Here is a 24,012-nt window from a genome sequence, read left to right as displayed (position 1 = left end):
AGTCGAAAGGTGGGAGTGAACCTGCAAAAATCCTTTCCCTCACTGGTTCTCGCTCTAAGGTTGTCTTGTTTCCCGAGATGCGAGTAGCTCTCATAAAAAAGCTGGATTGCTCAAGACTTTGATATATTGAGATTTATGTAGCACAGTTGTTCTTATAGTTTGTTCCGAGGACCCCTGGTTGTCCATGAGGCCTACTCAGGGTGGTCTGGAACTGTTACCAAATTAAATCAATTTGAAATGAATACATTAAAATGAATAAAGTATATACAAATAAAGGAGCTAAATTGAAATTGTGAAAACATTTTCTATATTTTCTATATTTGATTGTAAATTTAAAAACTATATTTCAATATTTGAGTAATTGGTGTATATTTATTTTTGCATTTTTATGTATTGTTTTGCAGCTCAAATCATAGAAATTGCTTAGGCTGGAGGTCCACAGCTTCTAATAATGACTTAGTGGGGGTCCCTGGATTGCAGTAACTATTCAGTAGGGTCCACAGAAGTCAAAAGGTTAAGAACCGCTGATGTAGAGTATTAAATCTACAGTAACACCACAACCAACATCACTCCACCTCTATACCCTTGCAGTTCCCTTCACTTCCCTCATCTGATTGATGTCATTTAGACTCTTAGGCTACTACAGCGTGACGATGTTGTCTTTGTGTTGTGCAGGAGGAGCTGGCGTTTGTATTTGAGATGCTGCAGCAGTTTGAAGATGCCCTGGTGCAGTATGATGAGCTGGATGCCCTCTTCTCTCAGTATGTGCTCAACTTCGGTGCTGGAGGTAAGTTGCGAATTTGTAAGTTGTTCATTAAATTCCCTTGGGGTAAAGTTCCTAAATATATATCTGGCAGACCATGCTAAGCATGTTGTAAAGCATTTAATCTTGTTTTGCTCTATAAGGCAGCATGGCGCTCCATGGGCACGAGGTGTATACCCTTATCTGGCAACTCATTTGGAGCACAGCAACATATTTGATTGGTTAAAATGCGTGAAAGGATGTCTGCAAGCCAGACCATTGCACTGTGTTGTCGAATGAGTTATGACCTGCACTATGCACCACATATCTTGGATTGAGCTGTATGCCGAGCCACACAAGGCCTGGCCAGAAGTCTGTGGACATGAATATTGCTGCGCTCTTGGAAGCAGAGGTCCATCGCTGCACTGATTCCTATTTCTTACCACAAGCTTCGCTGCTTAGATCCCCATTTAACATCATTTTCCTTTTAAGCACTCAGTTTATGCTGCATTTGGTAGAGATTGCTAAACCTTTTTCAGAAGGTGAAATTTAAATAAAGAAATTCCAATAAAAAACATTATGGCTTTATTTTTAAAGTGGTAATTTTTACTGAACTAAAAATACAACTATGATGCTGCCAATAGTTTGTAAATCCCTATTCTAAAAATGAAAAAGGAACCAAGGGAGGAATTGGTTGTTAGCTCTGCACTTTAAATCCAATCTCTTTTTTATAGGAAATGAGACACAAAAATCATGTATTGCATCCTGCAGTGCGATCTTACAATGAATTACGTTTTTTGAATCAGTGATGTCTTTTCCTATCCTCCTTGTTTATCAATACATATATAATAAAATACCCTTGGTCAGTGTAAATAGTATTTAAATGTGCATTGCTGGTTTATATTATAAAAGAAAATAAAGAAAGGAGACACGAGAAAAAAGGTGACTTCCGGAAATCAGACCTAAGAAAATTTAGAGAGTTAGTGTAAACACAATCTGATATTGGATGAGGTTGTAGTTTACGGTTTAGATAAAGATTTGGTTTGCGAGTCTGGTATGCTTAGTGTGTGAAAGTGAGATGCGCACTGTCATAGTTTTGTCTGGGGAGGTTTCACTTTTTTCATATTAATAACTGGTTTGCCCCATAATTGTCATGGTGAATTTGGATTCCATTTATTAATGTATAGAGAGTGGTCAGCTTTTGATAAGGCAAATCCATTCCCACCATTAGAGGCTTTTGGATTAATTCCATTCATTTAGTTTGGATACCTTGTTAATAGTGGATCCAATAAAAGGAAGTCATTAACTGGAATAGTGTTTGGCAGGACATTGAGTCCAATGCCATGTTTATGGGATTTAGGGTAATTTTGGAATGAAATATCTAAATATATATTATATATTAAATATAAAGTGCAATCTTCTTCACTTTATGGTGCGGACCTCTGGGCCTACGCTTCAAAGGATAACTTTCGAGTGAGGGAAAATTCCTTTATTAGGCAACTTCTAGGGATACCTGGGTCAACTCCACTGACACCCGTATTATGGGACCTTAATTTTAGGCGTACTGATGATCATGCTTCTCTTCGCCCGCTACTCTACTGGGTCCGTCTATGGTCCACTGAAGAGTTGGCTGACTATAGAGAAGCATTGCAAGAGATATTGGCTATAAAGAACACTACACACTTGCCATGGCTAGAGTACGTCAAAACATGGTTCGAAAAACTAGGGTTAAGTGACTTTTGGTTTGACCCTGATTCCCTTACAAATAGCTCAAAAAACATCTTGAAGCAAAGGTACTGGGACTATATTAGAGACTCAGCGCTTGCAAATCCCAGAACAGGGACTCTAACTTCGAAATTTTTTGAAATTAAAATGAATATGCAATTAGAGCCCCTCATGGATGAAATTCACCCTCCACTGGCTAAATGCCTATATCTAAAGTTCCGGTATAGCATTCTGCTATTAAAAGATAGAACAACTAGCTGGAACTCTAATAAGGGGTTGACTGGGGTTGTTGGCTCTAATACATGCGAGTTCTGTGAAATGGGGATGAAAGAAGATGAGTCTCATGTTTTATTTATATGCCCAGCATACCTTAAAGCAAGGAAAAAATGGCTTAAGCCAATTTGTAATAGGTTAGGCCTCAGACAAATTAAGGTTGGACTTAGAATATTCAAAGGAGATACTGCACAACCGATTTGTGTTTAGCCTAAGTCGTTTTCTCCTATGTGTTGCCTTGATGAGGAGAAAGAAAAATCAGAAAACTTATATGTAATGGGCTATTTTACCATGTTATTGACTGTTTGTTAGTTATAGTGCTGCCTGTCTTATTGTTATGGTGTATATCACCTTTTTAAACAAAACAGATATTTAATTTATTATTTTACTATTGTGTATATCTATTCAGTGTTCTTTATAGAAGAGGGACCGACCAGGATCTAGTTAATCCCAGTCTAGATGATTTTTGCGTACTTTGCACAAATAAGATGTGATGAGATATTTGTACCCACTGCTGCTATTTACTATGTATTATAATGATGTGTTATGATTTTAATGTATCGTATCTTACAAGGTTTTTTAAACCGAATAAAGATTGAAATTGAAATTGAATGAAATATCTTTTATAGAGTTTTCTCTATTTCGGACCAAAAGGATGCAAAGCTCTTACATTGAAAATTCATGTGTTCTAGGGTGACAATTGTCTCTGAGCAGTTCCAGCATTTATCAGTATCTAAAAGGCCTGTTTTAAATAGTAGACTCCGTATAGGATTGATTTTTCCCCATATAATATCCTATTGTGGCTGAATGTGCAGTTTGCCAAATACTGAATTGTAGGGGGTTGCAATTTGAGATACGTCATGAATATTAATGAAGTATATCACAAATTGCAACCAACTACGATTCGCTGCCTTCTCTGAGGTGGCAGCCTGCTGGGGTCAGATGATCACTATATCTCATTGCTTCAAAATGAAGCAATCCTTTTATTTATTTGTTTTTTTACATTTTTTAAATGCTGCCAGTTTTCCTCATCCTTGGGGACCCCTTCAGTTTGCAAATGGTTACCTCTACTTTTGTGTAAACAGTATAATATGAATGCTTGTGACCGGATTTCGAAAACATCAAGACATACCATTCCGAATCGCTATTTAGATGTGACAACCTAAACGCTGCCTTCTAAATACGGATTCGGTATGTAGTCACAGACTCAAATTGTGGTTGGGTAACACGTTTCTGATTCACTATGTGTTTCTGTCACAAACCAAAAGATCTGTTTGTGCATGCACACGTCCTGAATATTGGGAATCTAACCTTTTGTGATTGCAAAAAGCCATAGTACATCCGGCCCCTAGCCTTTTTTTGTTTAATTGATTTCATACTTTTTTTTCCTTATCTTTACTCTGATAAATCTCTGTATAGATCTCTGCAAAGAGAGACCCATTGGGTACTACTTTTGCAAAAGCTTGTAGAATAGCAAGACCCAAGCATCTGTTTGTAAACAGTTGCTAGACAGTCCTGGAATCGATGGACAGTGCTGTGCATTTCTATTTGCTTCCCTTTTGAGCAGGCCTAGACCACATTCCGCTGGGGACTGTACGGTGCTGCTGCTCAGCCTCTTACTCCTCAGAACGGTCACAGGACGTGTGCTGATCAACTATTTGCTTAATTACTTGGCATCAATTTTGCTTTGGCTCTCCTATCATATGTTAAGATGTCCCACCTGTTTTGTTTAGGGATGAGCTTGCAATCCTTTTCACTGCTCAGGAAGATTAATGAAGATTCTATGATGAAGTAAAAAAAAGGATATGTCCTCCTCTTCCATAACTGATATCTTTCTCAACATTATAAGCAACCCATCTCTCCTAATGAAATTGAGAAATGCAAGTAGGAAGAAAGCAATTGCAGTCTTTTCATAGTTGGCAAAAATCTGAATGTAGCATACTGATGAAGCATTCTGAGAGTCTGGATTCCGTGTCTTCATGTAGGGTTACATGTCTATTTCACATTGTGTCATGTTTTTTTCATTTTTAGAATATCGTTCTGCAAAAAAGATAAAGTTTACAAACACAACTATGCCACTTATTAACCCCTTAAGTGCTGCTGACGGCCAATGGTCGTCAGCAGCGCTACCTCCCCAGTGCTGCGCACGACCATTGAACGTCCATTCAGCACTAGTTCTAATGGACAGCGCAGCACTGGGGAGAAATGTTTACACGCAGCTAAGGTGTTAAATGTAGTCAAAATTAGCTGTTTACTCTCCAAGCCTGTTGTTCATTGCCATTCACGTCTCCTGTTTCAAAGAAGGGAACATAGCAATTCTTATTTTCAGCAAATGTTTGTTATAGAATTAAGTTTTCATTATGTTTATGCATGGAACATTTTCTACTCCTTTTTAGGTCTCGCTGAGCCAGCGCGCATGCGCTGCTCGGAGAGACATTTAGTAGGTGAGTTTTCAAACTGCTACTGGCTGGCCTAGCGCTTGCATTCACATGAGCGTGCACCCGTGCAGCCACCATCTGTCTCCTCCATCATGGGTCATGAAGTTGCTTGTTTTTATTTCCTGTGCCTTCCCCTCTGCCTCCGTCCGATCACTTTCACTTTTGTGGCGATCACTTTCATTTTCGCCGCTTGCCTCCCTTCTCCCCCTACCTCCCTCACATCGCTCACCACTTGCCAGCCTCGATCTAGTATGTGGGTAGGACAGGTGTTCCATAGTTTTGATCTCCCCATCGGAATGATCTCCCCCTTCGCATCTGGGCATGCGTATTAAGCTCCCCTCTGATGTAGGAGGATACCAAACCAACGGGGGAGATCATCTAGTTAAAACACCGGCATTACATGGTGAGCCGCCTTACCACTTTTGCCGCTTGCCTACCTTCTCCTCCTTCCTCCCGCCCTTTTTATACGACAATTGAACCACAAGCAAACAGACTGTAATATTCACCTCTATACGGGTTTGTTACCTAACGAGTTGTGTTCCATGCCTCGTACATCTTTCTTTCCCAAACTACTGCCAACCATATTTTCCAGAAGAAACTGCAAATCATTATGTTTAACACATTTGCATTTCTATCCGAGGCCTACAGCCTGTTAAGGAGAGTATAAAAGCATTTACTCATTTCTTCTTTTAGTTCTCTCCTCTCACGCTTGAGCTAGATTGCTAGAAGAAACCTTCGCCATGGGCCGGGTAAAAGCAACCTTTCAGGAACGGCAGTTTAGAAGAATTATAGGGACGTATTTTCGCACTCTCTCTCACACACTCTCTCGCACACACTCTCTCGCACATACTTTTTTCATACACACACACACTTTTTAACACACACTTTTTCACACTCTCTCACACATACACCCACACTTTTTCACACTCACAAACACTTTCTCTCTCGCACACACACACTCGCACACTTTTTCACACTCGCACACTTTTTCACACTCGCACACTTTTTCACACTCGCACACTTTTTCACACACGCACACTTTTTCACACTCGCACACTTTTTCACACTCGCACACTTTTTCACACTCGCACACTTTTTCACACTCGCACACTTTTTCACACTCGCACACTTTTTCACACTCTTTCACTCACACACTTTTTCACTCTCACACTTTTTCACTCTCACACTTTTTCACTCTCACACTTTTTCACTCTCACACACTTTTTCACTCTCACACACTTTTTCACTCTCACACACTTTTTCACCCTCAGACTTTTTCACACACACACACTTTTTCACACACACACACTTTTTCACACACACACACACTTTTTCACACACACACACACTTTTTCACACACACACACACTTTTTCACACACACACACTTTTTTACACACACACTTTTTCACACACACACTTTTTCACACACACCTTTTCACACACACCTTTTCACACACACTTTTTCACACTTTTTCACACTCACACTTTTTCACACTCACACTTTTTCACACTCACACACTTTTTCACACTCACGCACTTTTTCACACTCACGCACTTTTTCACACACACACTTTTTCACACACTTTTTCACACACACACTTTTTCACACACACACTTTTTCACACACACACTTTTTCACACACACACTTTTTCACACACACACACACTTTTTCACACTTTTTCACACACACACTTTTTCACACACACACTTTTTCTCACACACACTTTTTCACACACACACTTTTTCACACACACACTTTTTCTCACACACACTTTTTCACACACACACTTTTTCACACACACACTTTTTCACACACACACTTTCTCACATACACTCACACACACACTTATAAAGTGAAGTGAGAGTCACATTGGAGAACACTTAATGCAGAGGTTTTGTTCTCCAGTATTAGGGTGTCTTTCATAGATTCACATGCTTGAATATTCCCCCTCGTCGGAGTGGGAGTCCCACGGTAAATAAAATAGCTATATCATACTCATAATATGTATATGTAAAAACATAACAAATGAAATATACATTATAAGAGGCAGTAAATGCCTAGACATAATTCCATATAGGAATACATGGAGAGAGAAAAAAACACATTTAGTCTATTCCTGTCATTATGTTGGTCCAATCAGGCGCCAGCAGCCCTCCAGAACCTTCTCCTCAGAGCTCAGTTGCTCAGATTTTCTACCGCACGTCGTGTGAAAGGGAGTCTCCCTGAGCTCTGCTCAGTTTTCTCTACTTCTTCAGGTTTTCCTGGGTGTTCAGCATGTCTTCAAGTAAGAAGTCTCATTTTAGACCTTGCTCTTCTTGTGGAAAGCTACGCCTTTATTCAGAAGATCCACACATTAAGTGTATTTACTGTCTTTACCCCAACCATGATGTGGGTAAATGTAACTCTACAAAGACTCTAAAGGACAGGGAAGGCCGTCGTCTCCTGCTGTGGCTTCAGAGACTTAAGGATAATGTACTTTCTGATGCTGAAAGTCTCATTTCTGGTCATTCCCAAGCAGCTTCAAAACGTAGTAGTGTGCAGGAGTTGCCCTCTCCATTCATTAAGAAGAAGAAATTGTCTCTTTCTTTGGCCCCTGCGGTGTCTTCACCTCTTCCTACTACTTCCATGCCCAAGAGACCTGGCTCTCAGGCGTCTTCTGCATCTTCTTCTCATGTTCCTGTGAGAAAACATGTTTCATCGTCAACTGGAGCGTTGACGGTCGTCCCGACGACGAAATCTGTTGTCTCCGGCTCGTCGACGACGACAGTGACGATGACTTCTGCTTCAGGATCGTCGACGGCTGTTTCGTCGACATCGTCGTCGACGAAGGTAACCCTCAGTTTCAAGACTGTGCCATCTGACTGCCTCGTCGACGCTCCGTCGACAACTGCTCCGTCGACGGCGCCATTGCCATCGACGACGATACCGTTGACGACGGATTCTTCCAGTTTGGTTCAATCAACTCCATCGTCGTCATCGGCTCCGTCGACTACTTCTTCTGCGTTTGCCTCTCTGCCTTTGCTGCCACTGTCGTCCACTGGATCAGCCACTGTCGACCCACTTCACTAGCGCCGCAGGGTGCCTATTGACCAGATTTCTATCACCAGTGATCCACAGCCTCCTTCCCCCTTGTTTGCCACGGACTCGGACCAGGATCCGGAGGAAGATGTACACGAGTCCATTAGAGCGGCCCGTAGTCCATCTGATTTAGTCATCAAGTGCCAGGATTATAGTAATGATGATGAGGACCAATATTTCCAACAAGAGGAAACGCCTGTTCAAGTTCCTACTGCGACTTTGCCTGTGTCACTCATTTCTAATCTCCAGCATATGTTGGACGACTATAATAGGCTTTTCCCGCCGTCTCCACAGGTACCTGCAGTTCCTTCTGTCCCAACGCCTGTTGCAGTACCTGCTTCGGCTCCTCTGTCGCCTCTGCCAACTTCTGCTCCTCAAATACAAACTTCAGTTCGGATACACACGACTGTGTATGCTGACGACGAGGATGAAATTCCTCCAGACCGCGAAGATGGTGAGGTTCGAGATGATGAGGATATTGCGGAGTGGGATGACTATCAAGTTCAGACACCGTCCCCCTCTCCGGTAACGCCAGGAGATTCTCCTCCTGTGGACATTGAGACTTTCCATCAGCTGATGGATAGGGCGGCTCAACGCTTCAAGTTACCAACAGTCCAGAGGGAAGAGGATTGTTTCCTCTATGATTTTAAGAACCAACCGTTCAAACAAGTCCATACTGTTCCAATTATTGACTTTATCTGGTCTGAAGAGGTGAAATTGATGCAGACCCCAAATTCACTACCGGCGTAGATGCCCCGATTTGGAAAAGAAATATAAGGCGCCTGTCGGCTCTCCAGTGTGCCTCATTGGATAGCCGAAACTGGATTCCAGATGCTTCCAAGGCGGAAGCCTTGCAACTTCTCCAAGAAGGGGAGAGAACATCGGAGGAGATTATCGACTGTGCGGTTGGATATTGCCTGTACTGGTTTCCGGCAGCTCGCTGGAGCGGCTGTACTACGCAGGCAAGGTTGGTTGCGTTCCACATCCTTTCGCCAAGAGGTACAGGCGAAGATCCTGGATATGCCGTATGACGGTGAGTCACTTTTTGGAGCATATGTTGATGAGGCATTGCAATCTATCAAAAAAGACACTGACACTGCTCGCTCTTTAGGAACCTTACAATTTCAGAAACAGCCCTTTCGGGGTGCACGCAGACGCGGCACCGCTTCTACTTTTCGAGGAGGAAGCAATCAATATCTCACCTACAACCAAGGCAACCAACGCTACTCCAATAACCAGCAACAGTCCTCCCGTCAGCAGTCTTCTAAGACCTATAGGGGGAAATCTTCTTACAGAGGATCTGCTCCCAAGAGACAATGACTTGCCTTTGCCCCAAAGAGTTGGAGGTCGAATCTCCCTGTTCTGTTCTCAATGGTCCTCCATCGCTTCAGACCGTTGGGTTCTGGACATTGTAGAGAAGGGCCATGCTTTAGAGTTCATCAAACTTCCATCAAGTTCGCCTTATGATACAGAAGGGTGCTGTCGAAGTGGTGCCCAAGTCTCAAAGGGGGAAGGGATTTTATTCCTGTTTTTTCCTTATCAAGAAGAACGGGGATTGGCGGCCAATATTGGACTTGCGAGCACTCAACAAGTATGTCAAGTGCCAATCCTTCCGCATGCTAATTCTGGTGGAGATCTTGCTCTTACACTCAATGGGAGATTTCATTGCAACTATCGACCTCCAAGACGCCTACTTCCATGTCCCTATTCTTCCGCGACATCGGAAGTACTTACGATTCCACGTGGGACGAAGGGACTTTCAGTTCAAAGTACTGCCTTTTGGCCTACGCTCTGCCCCTCGCGTCTTTACAAAGGTGTTAGCTCCTGTGGTAGCTTATCTACGTCTTCAGGGTGTACAAATGTTTCCATACCTGGATGACTGTCTCCTAAAGTCACAATCTCGCACGCAGCTGCTTCAGGATACACGCCTTTATCGGGAGGTATTTTGCTCCCTCGGACTTTCTATCAAAACCGAAAAGTCCCAATTACATCCAGCTCCCTGCAAGAATTTTCTAGGGGCCACATTGAATACGACTTTTGCAAAAGCATTTGTGTCTCGGGAGCGTCAACAAAAGATTCTTCAATTGGTGTCTCGTCTACGGACAAAACAGTTCGACTATTAAAGTCCTTTCTAGGGATGGCGTCATCGTGCATCGCACTGATCCCAAATTAAAGACCACGGACACGCCCCATTCAAGAAGAATTGGATGGACAGTGGCGTCAAGTCACCGGTTTCTTCAACGACATAGTCTGTGTCACTGTTCGCATGAGGGCGGCTCTCAAATGGTGGGCGCAGCCATCCAATCTTTCGGCAGGGACTTCGTTCCTTTCCACCACTCCGGACCTTACTCTGACGGATGCCTCGTTGGGAGGATGGGGTGCACATCTTCAAGGCCTGTCCATAAAGGGCAAGTGGACTCTGCTTCAGAGAGCCTGGCACATCAACAGGCTGGAGTTGATGGCCATTTTTCTAGCGCTCAAGTCATTCCATCCATTGATTCAAGGGGAGTCAGTCCTTATTCAGACGGACAACACAACCAGCATGCATTATATAAACTAGCAGGGCGGAACAAAATCTCCAATCTGGTCTCAACTGGCGCAGTCCATCTGGGACTGGGCTCTAAGTCACCACATCACTCTCACCGCATTTCATCTTCCAGGTGTCTCCAACATCCTAGCGGATTCCCTCAGCAGGTCCACTTCATTAACTCACGAGTGGGAGTTACATCAACCAACACCCGAGTTAATTTTTCGGCGATGGGGTCGTCCGTCACTGGATCTCTTAGCCACACCAGAGAACCGGAAATTCCTGTCTTACGCAAGCTGGCATCCCCACCGAGGGTCACAGGGCAATGCCCTTTTGATGAACTGGTGCAATCTGTTTGCTTACGCTTTTCCTCCAATTCCTCTGGTGCCTCGAGTATTGTGGAAGATGCGGAGACAGCCTTGCCACATTCTTCTGATCGCTCCCAGATGGCTCGACAGGCATGGTTCTCGGAGCTACTTCTTCTATCCCAGTGCGAGCCCATCCTTCTAATGGACAAGGGTCAGATTTGCCATCCGGACCCCTCGTCTCTGAATTTGTCAGCCTGGAACCTGAGCACCTTAAATTTGCCCATCTAACCATCCCGCCAGACTGTAGAGACGTTCTTGCTCAGGCCAGAGCTCCGTCCACTGTTAAAACCTACAAGCTTAAATGGAAAAGATTCTGCCATTGGTGTACAGCTGCTGGTGTCCATCCCATTCGTTCAACGCCTGCGCAGCTCCTCCCGTTCTTTTTACAACTGGCTCAGTCCGGACTTTCTCATTCAACTTTGAAAGTTTTTCTGGAGGCAATTTCCTGCTTCCGCCAGGATGGCTCCACCTCACTTTTTTTCTTCCACGATAATGTGTCAATTTTTCAAAGGATTGTTTCATAAATTCCCACCAATTCGACGCCATCCTCCTCCTTGGCGCCTTAACATTGTCTTAGCACAACTAACGAAGGCACCATTCAAACCTATACACAAGGCTGACTTGAAGTTTCTTACTTGGAAGGTTGCTCTAATCCTTGCGTTGACATCTTCACGTTGCATAAGTGATATTCATGCCTTCACTATAAATCCTCCTTTTCTTCAATTCCAGCCGGACTGTGTAGTGCTTCGCACTAATCCCACCTACCTACCTAAGGTGCCTTCGGATTTCCACATCAACAAACCTGTTTTCTAAAAGACTTTCTTTGCTAACCCACAGTCTCCAGCGGAGCAGCGCTTGCACTCCTTGGACATTAAAAGGTGCCTAAAGTTCTACATCAGCAGAACGGCCCCTTTTCGCAAATCTAATCAACTGTTCATAGCTTATGGACACTTCCACAAAGGGCGTCCAGTTACCAAACCTACTGTTGCTTGTTGGGTTTCCTCGGCCATTGCTTTCTGCCATCAAAAGGCAGGCAAGCCCTTACAGTCTTCAGTGAGGGCCCATTCCACCAGGGCGATGTGGTCTTCAACTGCCTTGTTCGCCGGTGTACCGCTGCATCAGATCTGCAGAGCAGCCACTTGGTCCAGCAGGCACACGTTTACGAAACACTACTGCCTGGGTGCCATCAACGAAGCAGATACTGCAGTAGGACAGGCTGTGCTTCGCAATCTTTTTCAATAAGGTGAGCCTCGGTCTTCCCTCCTCCATTATGGTTTACCATTTTACTGTTATGACATATATATATATATATATATATATATATATATATATATGTGTCTTATAAGTCTGTTCATGTGTATTATGACTATGGATGCCTTTTCCGGTTATTACTGCTTCCTATTCTATATTCAAGCATGTGAATCTATGAAAGACACCCTAATGCTAGAGCAGAACAATTGTTACTTACCTGTAAACAGGTGGTTCTCCAGTATTGGTGTCTTTCATAGATTCACATGCGACTCACCCTCCTCCCCTCAGAGGCTCTCTTCTCCTCATAGACTCTATGGTCACTCTTGTGTTACGAAAATCTGAGGTACTGAGCTCTGAGGAGAAGGTTCTGGAGGGCTGCTGGCGCCTGATTGGCTACAGTTTGGACCAACATAGTGACAGGAATAGACTACAGGTGTTTTTTCTCTCTCCATGTATTCCTATGTGGAATTATGTCTAGGCATTTACTGCCTCTTTTATAATGTGTATTTCATTTGTTATGTTTTTACATATACATATTATGAGTGTGTTATTGCTATTTTATTTACCGTGGGACTCCCACTCCGACGACAGGGAATATTCAAGCATGTGAATCTATGAAAGACACCAATACTGGAGAACCACCCGTTTACAAGTAAGTAACAGTTGTTCTTTCATCTCGTGGACCAACTCTAATGCCTCCTACTTTTATTTTCGGCTTGTTTAGTGTTGTTTTGCCTTTTCTCCTATATCGCCCTATTGTGCTGCCTGCTGTATGTTTTCCGAGTATAGAGCATGCCTGTGCTCTGTCCCACCGACTCACCCGGTTTCCCTAGGCTCCGAGGGATACCATTTCGTTCCGCGGACTTATGCGCTCGACTGTGGGCGCGCACATCCCAGACCTTCCAACTGCCGTTCCCGATTGGGTCTTATCGGCAATTAGAGGCTAATTATTGTTAAGGCTTTCATTGAAATGTCCTGATGATGGTCCCCGTGATTTACTAGGGGGTCCGAAACGCCGTCAACCTATTTAGCACCTAATACTAAACGTGATTACTATCTGATGTAATGGTGCTTTGTTTTTAAAAATTCTGTACAACTGTATTAGTGACAGAAAACGTGCTTTGCCTTAAAAAGCCCTTCTTCGCTCTCTATATTCACCTTCTGTACCCGTTCTGTAAGTGCTGGGCACAGGCTTGTGTTCCACACTGGTTGAATTGTAGAAGGTACTCCTTGTGTTATAACAAAGTGTATATTGAGTAAACTTTGAAGACCACTGTCCGGCTGGAAATGTCACTCGTAATATAGATTGACTCTGTCTATATTTATTCCTTTCATATTTCTTGTATGCATGGGTCCATTGTTGCATGTACAAAGTGTGCTCTGTCCCTAACTCACCAACCCCCTCATTTATCTCTATTCCCCCCCACCTCCTGCTCTTTCCTTTCCCTTCCTTTTTCTTCTTTTTTAGCTTTCTTGAACACTCCCTTTCATGCGTACCCCTACTAGCTAACCTATGCCAGTTTTCCCTTTGTTGCTTTCCCCACACTCCAGTCCTGTTGCCTTAAAAATGTTTATACAGATTTAGGGACCTGCATGATTTTTCACTAAAGTCGCTTGCATTTTGGGGTTACTCCTTGGAATGGTCCGGTGGTTGACTCTTTCCCTGCAAAGCGTTGGCTCTCAAATACCCGATTGGAAGGGAGTCACTAAGGACCAAGGAAGTTTAATTTGACTGCACTGTGTGAACGAAAGATCTCTTTTTTAGGTGGTAATATATGTTAATTCCCCTTCGAAACCTGCATAATGAAATGAAATGAAATGAATGAATCTTATATAGCGCACAAATTACCCTGGGGCATCTCAGCGCTTGCTTAGGGAACCCGTCCTGGTATTCCCCTGTGAGATAACCCTGGCAGGGTATCCACAAGGTGAAAGCCAGGCATCCCATGTGAGGGGCCGTTGTGGAGATTAAGCAAGCTATTGCCCAGAGTCGCAGAGTGTGAACCCGTGAGTCGAGAAGGCACCGGAGCGAGAATTAACGAGTCCGTGGAATTTTTGAGCCCAAGACCCGGCGAGGCGGGGAATTGAACCCTGGTCCAGGGCCGAACTCAAGCTCCAGGTCTGCCGCCTCTAACCCCTGAGCACATAATCACACCACAGCATGTGCGCTCTCAGTGCAGGTAATATGCCTGCAATCCTGTGGTCATTTTCCTTTCCCCATTACATCTCTAAACACTGCATCCAGCAGTGCAGTGCAGTGTAGGGTGAACGTTGTGCATCAATCTGATTCAGCCTAGCTATCGTCTGGCATTGCTGCGCTCGTAGAACTAATCTGTAATGGCGCACAACATGACAACCAACTGTGCACTTCTTCTTTTATTTTTTATTTTTATTTATGATTTTAAAGAGACAACAGCGATATAATAGTAAACAGCTGCATGTTCCATTTCAACACATAGTGTACTTAACAGTATGAAATATTCTCAGAATTCTTAAAAGTAACACAGAGGCATTATACAAACAAGCATTGGCATAGCCAATAGGTCTCGCTTTTGGGTCTTCATAAGTGTTTAGTTATGCAGCACAATATCCTTACTGAAACAACATTAACTGTTGCATGGCTAAACACTTATAAGGTCCCAAAGGCGAGACCTATTGGCAATGCCAATGCTTGTTTTAATAGCTACTTTTACATCCTATTTCTTCAATTTATTTAAAAAATATTGACATTTAGTTTAAAAAATATATATATATCAAATTAGCTTCTACGGTCGTCTGTCTTCTGAGGTGCAGTGAGGAAACAATAGCACTCATTAAAAGAAGGTTCAGTAAAAAAAGGAATTGTAGCACCTTTCTTCCATGTGGCCCGGTCCTGCGGATTTTGGTGATTCCTGCTGGGAGAATTCCTGTGATATCCTGTTGGTTCCTCCGTCTTGTTCACGTGTTGTGCTCTGCCACATACATATAATGCTAATGCTTATGTGGTTTCCTCTTTTCCATTGGTGCAGGGCCTCAACTCACAAACGTAGCCTTTTTTTGTTTGCAATATAGTTACGTCATCAATGTACCTTTTTTTAAAATTCATTTTCTAGATGGAGCTAACTGGCTGACATCCTTTTGCCAGGCGGTGCAGAGTTGGGACGGACTGATCCTGCGAAAGCCAATCGACATGGAAAAGCGGGAGCTGATCCAAAAGCGTGAAGCTAGCCTGCTAGACCTCCGCAGTTACCTTTTCTCACGACAGTGCACCCTCCTGATCTTCTTGCAAAGGCCCTGGGAGGTATCACAGCGAGCGCTGGAGCTTCTGCACAACTGTATACAGGAACTGAAACTACTAGAGGTAAGAAGGCAACCAGTCTGCTGTGAGTAGAGTTACTCAGTAACCAGTTCAACCAATAATCAGCCACTCTGATGTCAGATATCTAGTCAATAGTCACTCCCTCCTGATGGCATAGACCTTGTCAACAATGACACCTTGAGGGCAGAGACCTATCTAACAGTCACACACTCTTGATGGCAGAGACCTAGTCAACAATCTGGCCCTTTGAGGGCAAAGACCTAGTCAACTATTGGCGACTTTTGAGGGCAGAGGCCTTATTAACAATCAGGCACTTTGAGGGCAGAGACCTTGTCTACAATCAGACACTCTTGCGGTCAGAGACCTAGTCAATAGTCAGGCACTTTGAAACAGGAACCTAGGCAACAGCTGACCACACTGAAGGGAGAGACTTAGTTAACAGTTATTTTGTCAATCTGCTTAAAAATGTAACTGTAATTAGGCGGTAGTTGCCTGTTCACTATTTAACCATTTATTACTTCACATTTCACAAGTGGCTAATCTAAAGCCACATCCCATCAGATAGTTAACGCTGCATGTCCCCCTCTGCACTGCATGAGGTTCTTCATCATAGGATCTTTAAGCAGTGGCTGCTAGGTGTGTTCTAGCGCATTGCTAAAATCGTGCTGTATTTTTTGGGTTTTGGCGGCCACCGAGGGGATGTGGAGATCAAAGACCTCTGGTCTCCGGCTGAGTCTCAGCTCTACATCAATCTGTTGGAACTAAGAGCTATCTGTCTTGCATCAGAAAACGGGATAAGAAAGGAGAAAGCAGTAAAAAGACAAGGCAAAAGCAGGAGAAAGCACTCAGAGACGGGGAGGAAGCAGACCTGTGCAGTGGTATGGGAGAGGAATATGGTCCTGGGAGGAGGAAGGGGTGCTGAGAGGCTGTGAGCGGGGCTAGGCAGAAGGTGGGGGAAATGGCCTAGGCGGGAATTGGGAAAACGGGCAGGAGGCGGAAAATGAGGAAAAAACAAGAAGAAGCAGTGAAAAACGAGTGAAAAGCTTGAGAAAGCACTCGGAAAACGGGGAAAGGAAAGAAAAAGCACGCAGAAAAACGGGGGAAGGAAGGAGAAAAGTTGGTCTCTAAAAGTGTGAAAACCACTGCTCGACAGGGACAGTGCACAAACATTTTCATTTCTCAGGCAATGCAGAGAAAGCCTCCAACATTGAAAGACATTCTTACCAGGTGCAAGGGCACAAACATGCTACTTGATGGCCTTTCTCCTGTAGTATTGAATTTTAAAATATCAATTTGGATGATGAATACTTGGATGCAATTAAATCACCTGGGTTAACTAGCGGTATCTTTTTGATTCAGAGACTACTTTGGGTTATGCAACAGATAGAGATACACACTTGATAAACTGCCAGGTAGAGAAAGTAGTGTCAATGCTTAACTGTGTTAGGAAATGTTTTTTCTTCATTGCTGCAAACTGAAAGAAATACTTTAAATTCACATTGTGTACAGTTTAATAGTGTCCAAGAGGCAGTTTCTTCCAGCTGTTTGGAAATCACACTCTTAATATTTTTGTAGCAACCCTAGAGCCTGTGCTTTGTACTTGAGACTTTATACTTTTTGCCTGTAAGGGGATTTTCCTTTATATATCTGGTATAAAGGTATGCAAAGTTGTGCAATTTGTGGCTAATATCAATTTTCCAACTTACTTTCTTATGAACATAGTAGTGCCTCGTACGCTTCCTAAGTTCAGACCCAAGATTCTGACTCACTGCAACCCTGTCAGTTTTGCTGCTGGTGTTCTTCGGCTGCGTTTTATTTTAGTAGAAGAAATGCTTTATACATATGAGACTAGAAGTGGATGGACCTTTTGCAGAGGACTTGGGACCTGATTTAGATCTCAGTGGATGGGTTACTCCTCAACCGTGACCGGTATCCCATCTGGCAAAATGTAAATCCCATTATATCAAACGGGATTTATATTTCAGTGGACCGGATATCCGTCACCGTTGTGATGGAGTAACCCGTCCGCCGAGATCTACATTGTGATACAATACTGTCCTGAAGAAGACCCGCAAGACCGAGGTTCAAACCACCCTCGTGGCCATAAGACTGGTCGAAACGTCGACGCCCCCTTTAATAGCCCTGACCAACAGCCCATCCCCAGCGTGCCACATAAGAATACATTTCTGTGTAAAACAACATTGTATATAAATAAGGTGGTTTACTGTAAACGTGGCCAGGCCAGGAAGGACGTTGAATTATAACCAGTCCAACTTTTGAATGTATACACTTTTTCTCTTACGTCACTGGCTTGAATATTCTCTTTCACTACCTCTACACCAGAGCACCTTCTTTTTTGCACATTCCCTCTGGAGCAACCTACCTTTCCTCCTAATATTAATATTAATATTATACAGTCAATTTATGGAGTACTCACCATATGATATGAGAACGCTTGGTGAAGTAGACCATGGTTGTTGCACTTCTACATTTACTTATAAATAATGTATTGAGTACTGTGAAGCTGCTAAATCGTTTTACAGATGCTCATGAACTTATCTAACAAATATACTAGCAGGATATTTGACTTGTGTTTTTTTCCAAATTAATGTCTAGGACCATTGTATTTGTATGGTACTGAACCCGGGTCCGTGACCACTATTGGGTTACCCCATTTCTGTAATGGAGATCTACATCAGGCACTTAGACTGTCAGTGTCTTTTCAGATTGCGTTTTGCAAGCACACAAAGGGTAGTTGTTTCCTTTAAAACTGAACAATTTCCAGATGGGTGATAATCGGACAGCATTAAAATCATTGGAAGTTACAAACGCTGGAGGTGTAGGGCTAACAAAAGTAACTTACACGCTCAAAAGGTCTTTCATGGTGGAGACGCATCATTATGATAAACCTGTGGATTCATTTACACTTCAAATTAGTTTTTATGTGATAGTAAGCGGTTGTAAGACTTTACCTGTTTAAATGTACGTAGGCTACAAAACAAAGCTGTTAATGTGTAATAAGGTGAAATGTCAGTATGCTCATGCAGTGACTGGACTCCAAGGTTACGCACACTTCACTGATCCATACCAAGGCCAGTCTCTGGCAGGAACATTTTGTTAACACTGTTGATGTTTAGTAGTTCACTTCTAACTGTAATTAGATAAGAACGGGTTTTCTGTACAAGGGGGTCATTGTTAAATCAAAAGTATGTTAATATGACTCAGACATCACAGTTCCAGAGGAATATACAGACACTTATCACCCTAGATGCTAAAACGGCTTTGCTCAAGTGAATTGTAATTTTTCACTGGCAGTAACGAGTGAAATAGGGATATGAAATTGTCTAGTAGATCTGATAGCGAGTACTGATGTATTTAAATGATCATTTCTATGTAATATCTATGTAAGCACAGGCACTTGACGCCATTGACCAATCTACCTTTACTTCCTCTAGTACTTGTTGAACTATTGGCCCACAAAATTGACAAAATGTCCACCTTAACTACTTTTATTGTAATACAGCACGTCTGTATCCAAGCAAGGGTTATCGAACATCCTACCACTTCATCTCAGTAATGTATTCCCGAAGTTCACCAAAATTCTGCTTGTATTGCTAGTTGACTATTTACAAAAGGTTGTATCTCTCTCACATTTTGATTTAGAGCCCTGGAAAAATGCAGGCATTTAATAAGCTTAATTGGACTAGTGAGATTAAAAGAAAGTAAATTAGTTTATGAAGCAAGTTTTTGGGTGAATGTTTGTTACACAGTGATTACAATTCCAATCCCTATAAATAAATGTGCATAATGAATAGAGTTAAAAATGAAAAATATCAGCACTGAAGGCCAACAGAATGTAAAGGTTTATAAGTTCATTCTACACAGCCATCAATTTAAAATAATACATTTTTATTAGCTCATTTGTGAATTAAATTGACGGAATACAGAAGGCTCCGATTAAAGAATCATTGATTGGTAGTCGCTCCTGCAGAACCATCAATGTGAAATACTCCCAGTTATAAACCATTTCAACTGCCAACCATGTGTTTGTATTTCATTATAGGCCAAACCAAAAACACTTCATATGATTTTATTTCATATCTTTTAAACTGGTCGTAAATATCTAATTTGTAGATGTTTCACACCAGGGAAAATTCTTAGTATGAGCTTCAAGGTTTCTTTCCTAGAACACACAAGTGACATGTCCTACCAGGTTTGTTGAACTTTCTCCAGCTGCTCATGTACCCTTCAAGTAAAAATTGTATAAATACTCTGCATTGTGGGTACATGATTCTACTGATTCTTCCAAAGTTTCATCTTAAAGTTTGTATATGGGCCGCTTTTAACCCTGTACTGGATTGTTGAACCTGCTTGGGTACCGCACTTGCTGTTACTCCAGTATGATCATGGGTCTCTTGCTGCAGGACAGAATTGTTTGTGGTCCTGCATAGGTAACAGCACCTGTTCTTCCTCCATTCTGCGTGCAGGTCTCTATTCCACCCGGAGCCCTGGACTGTTGGGTGTTCCTGAGCTGCTTGGAGGTTCTGCAGAGGATAGAAGGCTGCTGCGATAGGGCGCAGCTTGACTCCAACATTTCCCATATGGTGGGATTGTGGAGTTATGCCACAGAGAAGGTGGGTCTGGAACAAGAATATACTGCACTCTTCTCCACCTCACCTTGCCTCCATCAGCTTTCTTTTCTTTCTACCTTAATTTCTCTGTTATCCTATTTCTTGTTTTCCTGTCCTTCTTCCTCCTTATATTGCCAGCCTTTGAAAGTGAAAAAGGGGTGGATTGGGTGTGAAAAATAAGGCAATTATTTGCAGACCCATTCCGATTGTGTTTCAGTTGTATGCGTTTTAAAGACAAAAACAAAGATGAATGTAAAAATCTCTCTGAAATGTTTGGATTCAAAATACAATCTCACTCAAATTTTGAGATGGTCGGACTGTTAACTTTACTTCTTTTCTCCTTCCCATCTTTCTCTGCCCTTCTTTTTCCCTGCTTTTCTCATTTTGCATTTCTCTATTTCATAGCTCCCTTTCTTCTTCCTTTTTTCTCTCTATTGTTATTATTATAATCATTATTTTTATTATTATTAATTGAAACATGTTTGCTGAGACACTTTGGCATTAGAAATATATAGCAGAAAGAAAACGAATGCCCTAAAAGGACAAAGAACGGAGAGGCAAACACCAGTTGTTCAACCACCTAACCACATTTGCAAGCTGCCCAATAAAACTTAGAACAATGAACATAAATGCAATCTCACTCTAGTTTAAAAGCTATGAAGCTGGGGATGGCGCAAAGCTCCAGAGCTAGGTTATTCCAGATGCCAGGTCATGAAACCATGAGCTATCACCCTCCAGCCCGTGCCCCCTTCATTTGGGCAACCTTTCAAAGGAGAGCCACACTTTATGGTAGAACTCTGACTGGGCAATATAGGGAGCTAAAACGCTCAATAGGAAGACTGATATCTCTTCCTCTTTTCCCTTCCCTTCTTGCTTCGGCCGAACCCTTTTCTCACTCTCCAGCCCTGGTCTCTTTCCTTCCACCTCTCTGCTCTTCTCCGCTTTCATTATCTGTTTTTCTTAAGTCCCTATGTTTTTCTTTTCCCTCCTTCTCCTTATTTAATACTTTATTTCTCTTTCGCCTACAGCCCCTCTCTCCTTACATGACTTTCTCCCATATTCCTCTTTTCCTTTCCCCTTCAGTGTAGTTATCTCCTTTCCCTGTCATTTTCTCTTTACTACGTTTCCACACCTATCTTCTTTTCTCCCTTTCTGTTTCTTTGCCTCATTTACTCCATTATTGTGCTGTTAACACTTAGCAGCTTATCAGCTGTAATTCTTCCTCCCTTTCTTCATCTCTTCCCACCTTCCTATTATCCTCCTTCCAACTATATTCCCTTTCGGACCACTTCGCTTACATTCCATTCTCTCTCGGTTCGTCTCTCTCCTTTTCTCTATTCCCTTTCCAGTGACCTCTCATTTCATTCTCATTGAGTCACCTATTGCATAGCATGAGTGGAAGGTTCTTGAAGCTCGCAACCGTGAATATTTGATTTGTTAACACACACCACATCTGCCATGTATTAAGAACAGTCTGACGAGGTGTGTACTTGGGTAGGTAGTTGACCTGCGTTTCTTCTCTTCTCAGTTGAAGTCCCTGGGCTACCTGTGTGGCCTGGCATCCGAAAACGGACCTAACTCAGAAGATCTCCAACGGACAGTGGATCTGCTAGCGGGTCTTGGAGAAGAACGGCCAGAGACTGGTGAGTTTGCGTGACAGACCCCTTTACTCCTGTGCAATCCTCACCATGGTACTCCACGAAGTATCAGGCTTTCTCCCATTTTATACTTTCAGAATCAAAAGACAAAGTTAATTTGATGTTTGAACATCACTGTGCTCCAGCACACACAAAATGTATGCAGGAACTAAAATACAAATTTTTATATTTTCCTATTACAGTTTAAAAACATTTGTAGGATTAAACAAATTGTTATCGATTCCAAGCTAGCACTGTTGTCGCAGTGTCTAATATTTTGAGAAAAGGGAGTATAATTCTTGCAATAGCCAATCAGAGCAGCCTCACCCCACAGAACCTTCCTGAGAGAGCCTTAGAGCCTCAGATTTTCGTAGTCGTTGTGAACAGCAACATCATTGTACAATAGGGCTGAGCTTTCCCAGGGGAGGAGGGTGGGCGCATGCGAATCTATGAAAGTTACCAATACTGGGAAAACAAAGTTAAAGGTAATTAACTTGTTTTCTTGTCCCAGTATTGGAACTTTCATAGATTCCCATGCTTTGTATTAGAATAGCTAGCAGTAAAGAGAAAGCATATTTTGTCATTTGTAAATCTGTAAATGTCATACATAATCCTGATAAGAAAAAACAGATACACATTGGCATCACAAAGCAGAACAACCACAAGTAATACAAAATATGCAATACAGGAAGGCGGGATAGAAAGGAAAGCTCACCGACTTATTGAAAAAGGTTCCTCAAGACCGCTTGGCCCACGGCCGCATCCTCTTTCACAGAAGAATCCAAGCAGAAGTGGCGAGTGAAGGTGTGGACACTGCTCCATGTCGCCGCTCTACATATGTCCTTAATCGGGACACCTGAGAATAGAGCCACCGATGAAGCCATCGACCTCGTAGAATGAGCACGACCTGCTCGCTGAAGCGGCTTGCCTGCTTCTTGATGGCAAAACTGGATTGCACTTGATATCCAGCTGGAAATACAGGGTTTCGAAATTGGACAACCCTTTCGCGGAGCACTGTATGAGACAAAAAGCTGGGAAGACTTCCTGAATAGTTTTGTCTGCTCCAAGTAGAATTTGAGACATCTATGAATGTCCAAAGAATGCAACGCCCCCTCTGCTGGCGTGGAGGGCCGCGGGAAGAAGGACTTTAAGATCACCGGCTCATTCAGATGGAATTCTGAGGGGACCTTTGGGATAAATTTAGGATTATTCCGCATCATTCTTGAATTGTAGAAAGGTTTCCTCAATTGTGAATGCCTGGAGCTCACTAACTCTTCTAGCCGATGTCGGGGCCAAGAGAAAAGCTAGTTTCCATGATACAAACTTCATATCGGCCCTGTTAATAGGCTCAAACGGAGCCTTCATCAGATGTGACAGGACCAAATTAAGATACCAGGCTGGAGGAAAAACCCTGAACAAGCCTTTCAGGAACTGTTTAACAATCCTCGCAGACCAAAGGGAAGGACCTGATGATGATCGTCTAAATCTAGAAATGGCCGCCAGATGAACCTTTACAGAAGAAGGAGCCAATCCAGACTTTGCAAGAGAAAGGATGTAAGGCAAGAGTTTGTGCGGTGCAGAAGTATATGGATGTAGACCTTGTCTCTGACACCAAAGGCAGAACCTCTTCCACTTCGCCCAATAGGTTTTATTCGTCCTCTGCGCTCTGGCCTGGGATAACATGTCTCTACATTCTTGTGGAAGATTCAAACCCTGGAACTCTCTAAACTCAGGAGCCACGCTGTCAATTAAAGTGAATTCAGCCCTAAACATGTGAAACTCTCAAAGTTCCTAAAGAACCAGTGATATGAAAAAAGTTGAAAGGTTGCTGTGGAGCCAGCCAATGGTAGCCCAGTGTCATCTTGTGATACCCGGAGCCTTTTTAGTGTCAGACAGCCTCATGCAACTGCCCGACCCTGTCCCAGTAACTGTGCTTGCCTCACCACCTGCAGCGGAGAAGTGCCTCGACAAGAGGCTTGGGCTTTTGGCCGTAGCAAAAGTGTCATCACAGTGGTATGCACCCGACCAGGAAGCAATGGC

The 24,012-nt window shown here is 42.8% G+C and overlaps 1 protein-coding gene across 2 annotated transcripts in view; it reads left to right on the top strand.

Annotated features, from left to right (window-relative positions):
• TRAPPC10 (trafficking protein particle complex subunit 10) overlaps positions 1–24,012 on the top strand; it is a 319,990-nt gene that overhangs the window by 203,397 nt on the left and 92,581 nt on the right. For both annotated transcript variants that reach the window (XM_086935878.1, XM_086935877.1), the window contains 4 exons: positions 676–787; positions 15,499–15,746; positions 20,192–20,338; positions 21,864–21,978. In XM_086935878.1, coding sequence (XP_086792004.1) covers positions 676–787; positions 15,499–15,746; positions 20,192–20,338; positions 21,864–21,978 — 622 coding nt within the window. The remainder of the gene's footprint in view (positions 1–675; positions 788–15,498; positions 15,747–20,191; positions 20,339–21,863; positions 21,979–24,012) is intronic.

The sequence above is a fragment of the Lissotriton vulgaris genome, chromosome 8, assembly GCF_964263255.1.
Source record: "Lissotriton vulgaris chromosome 8, aLisVul1.2, whole genome shotgun sequence".
In the NCBI taxonomy this organism is placed as follows: Eukaryota; Metazoa; Chordata; class Amphibia; order Caudata; family Salamandridae; genus Lissotriton; species Lissotriton vulgaris.
Note: the sequence above shows the minus strand (reverse complement) of the source record. Positions and strands in the feature narration are given on the sequence as shown.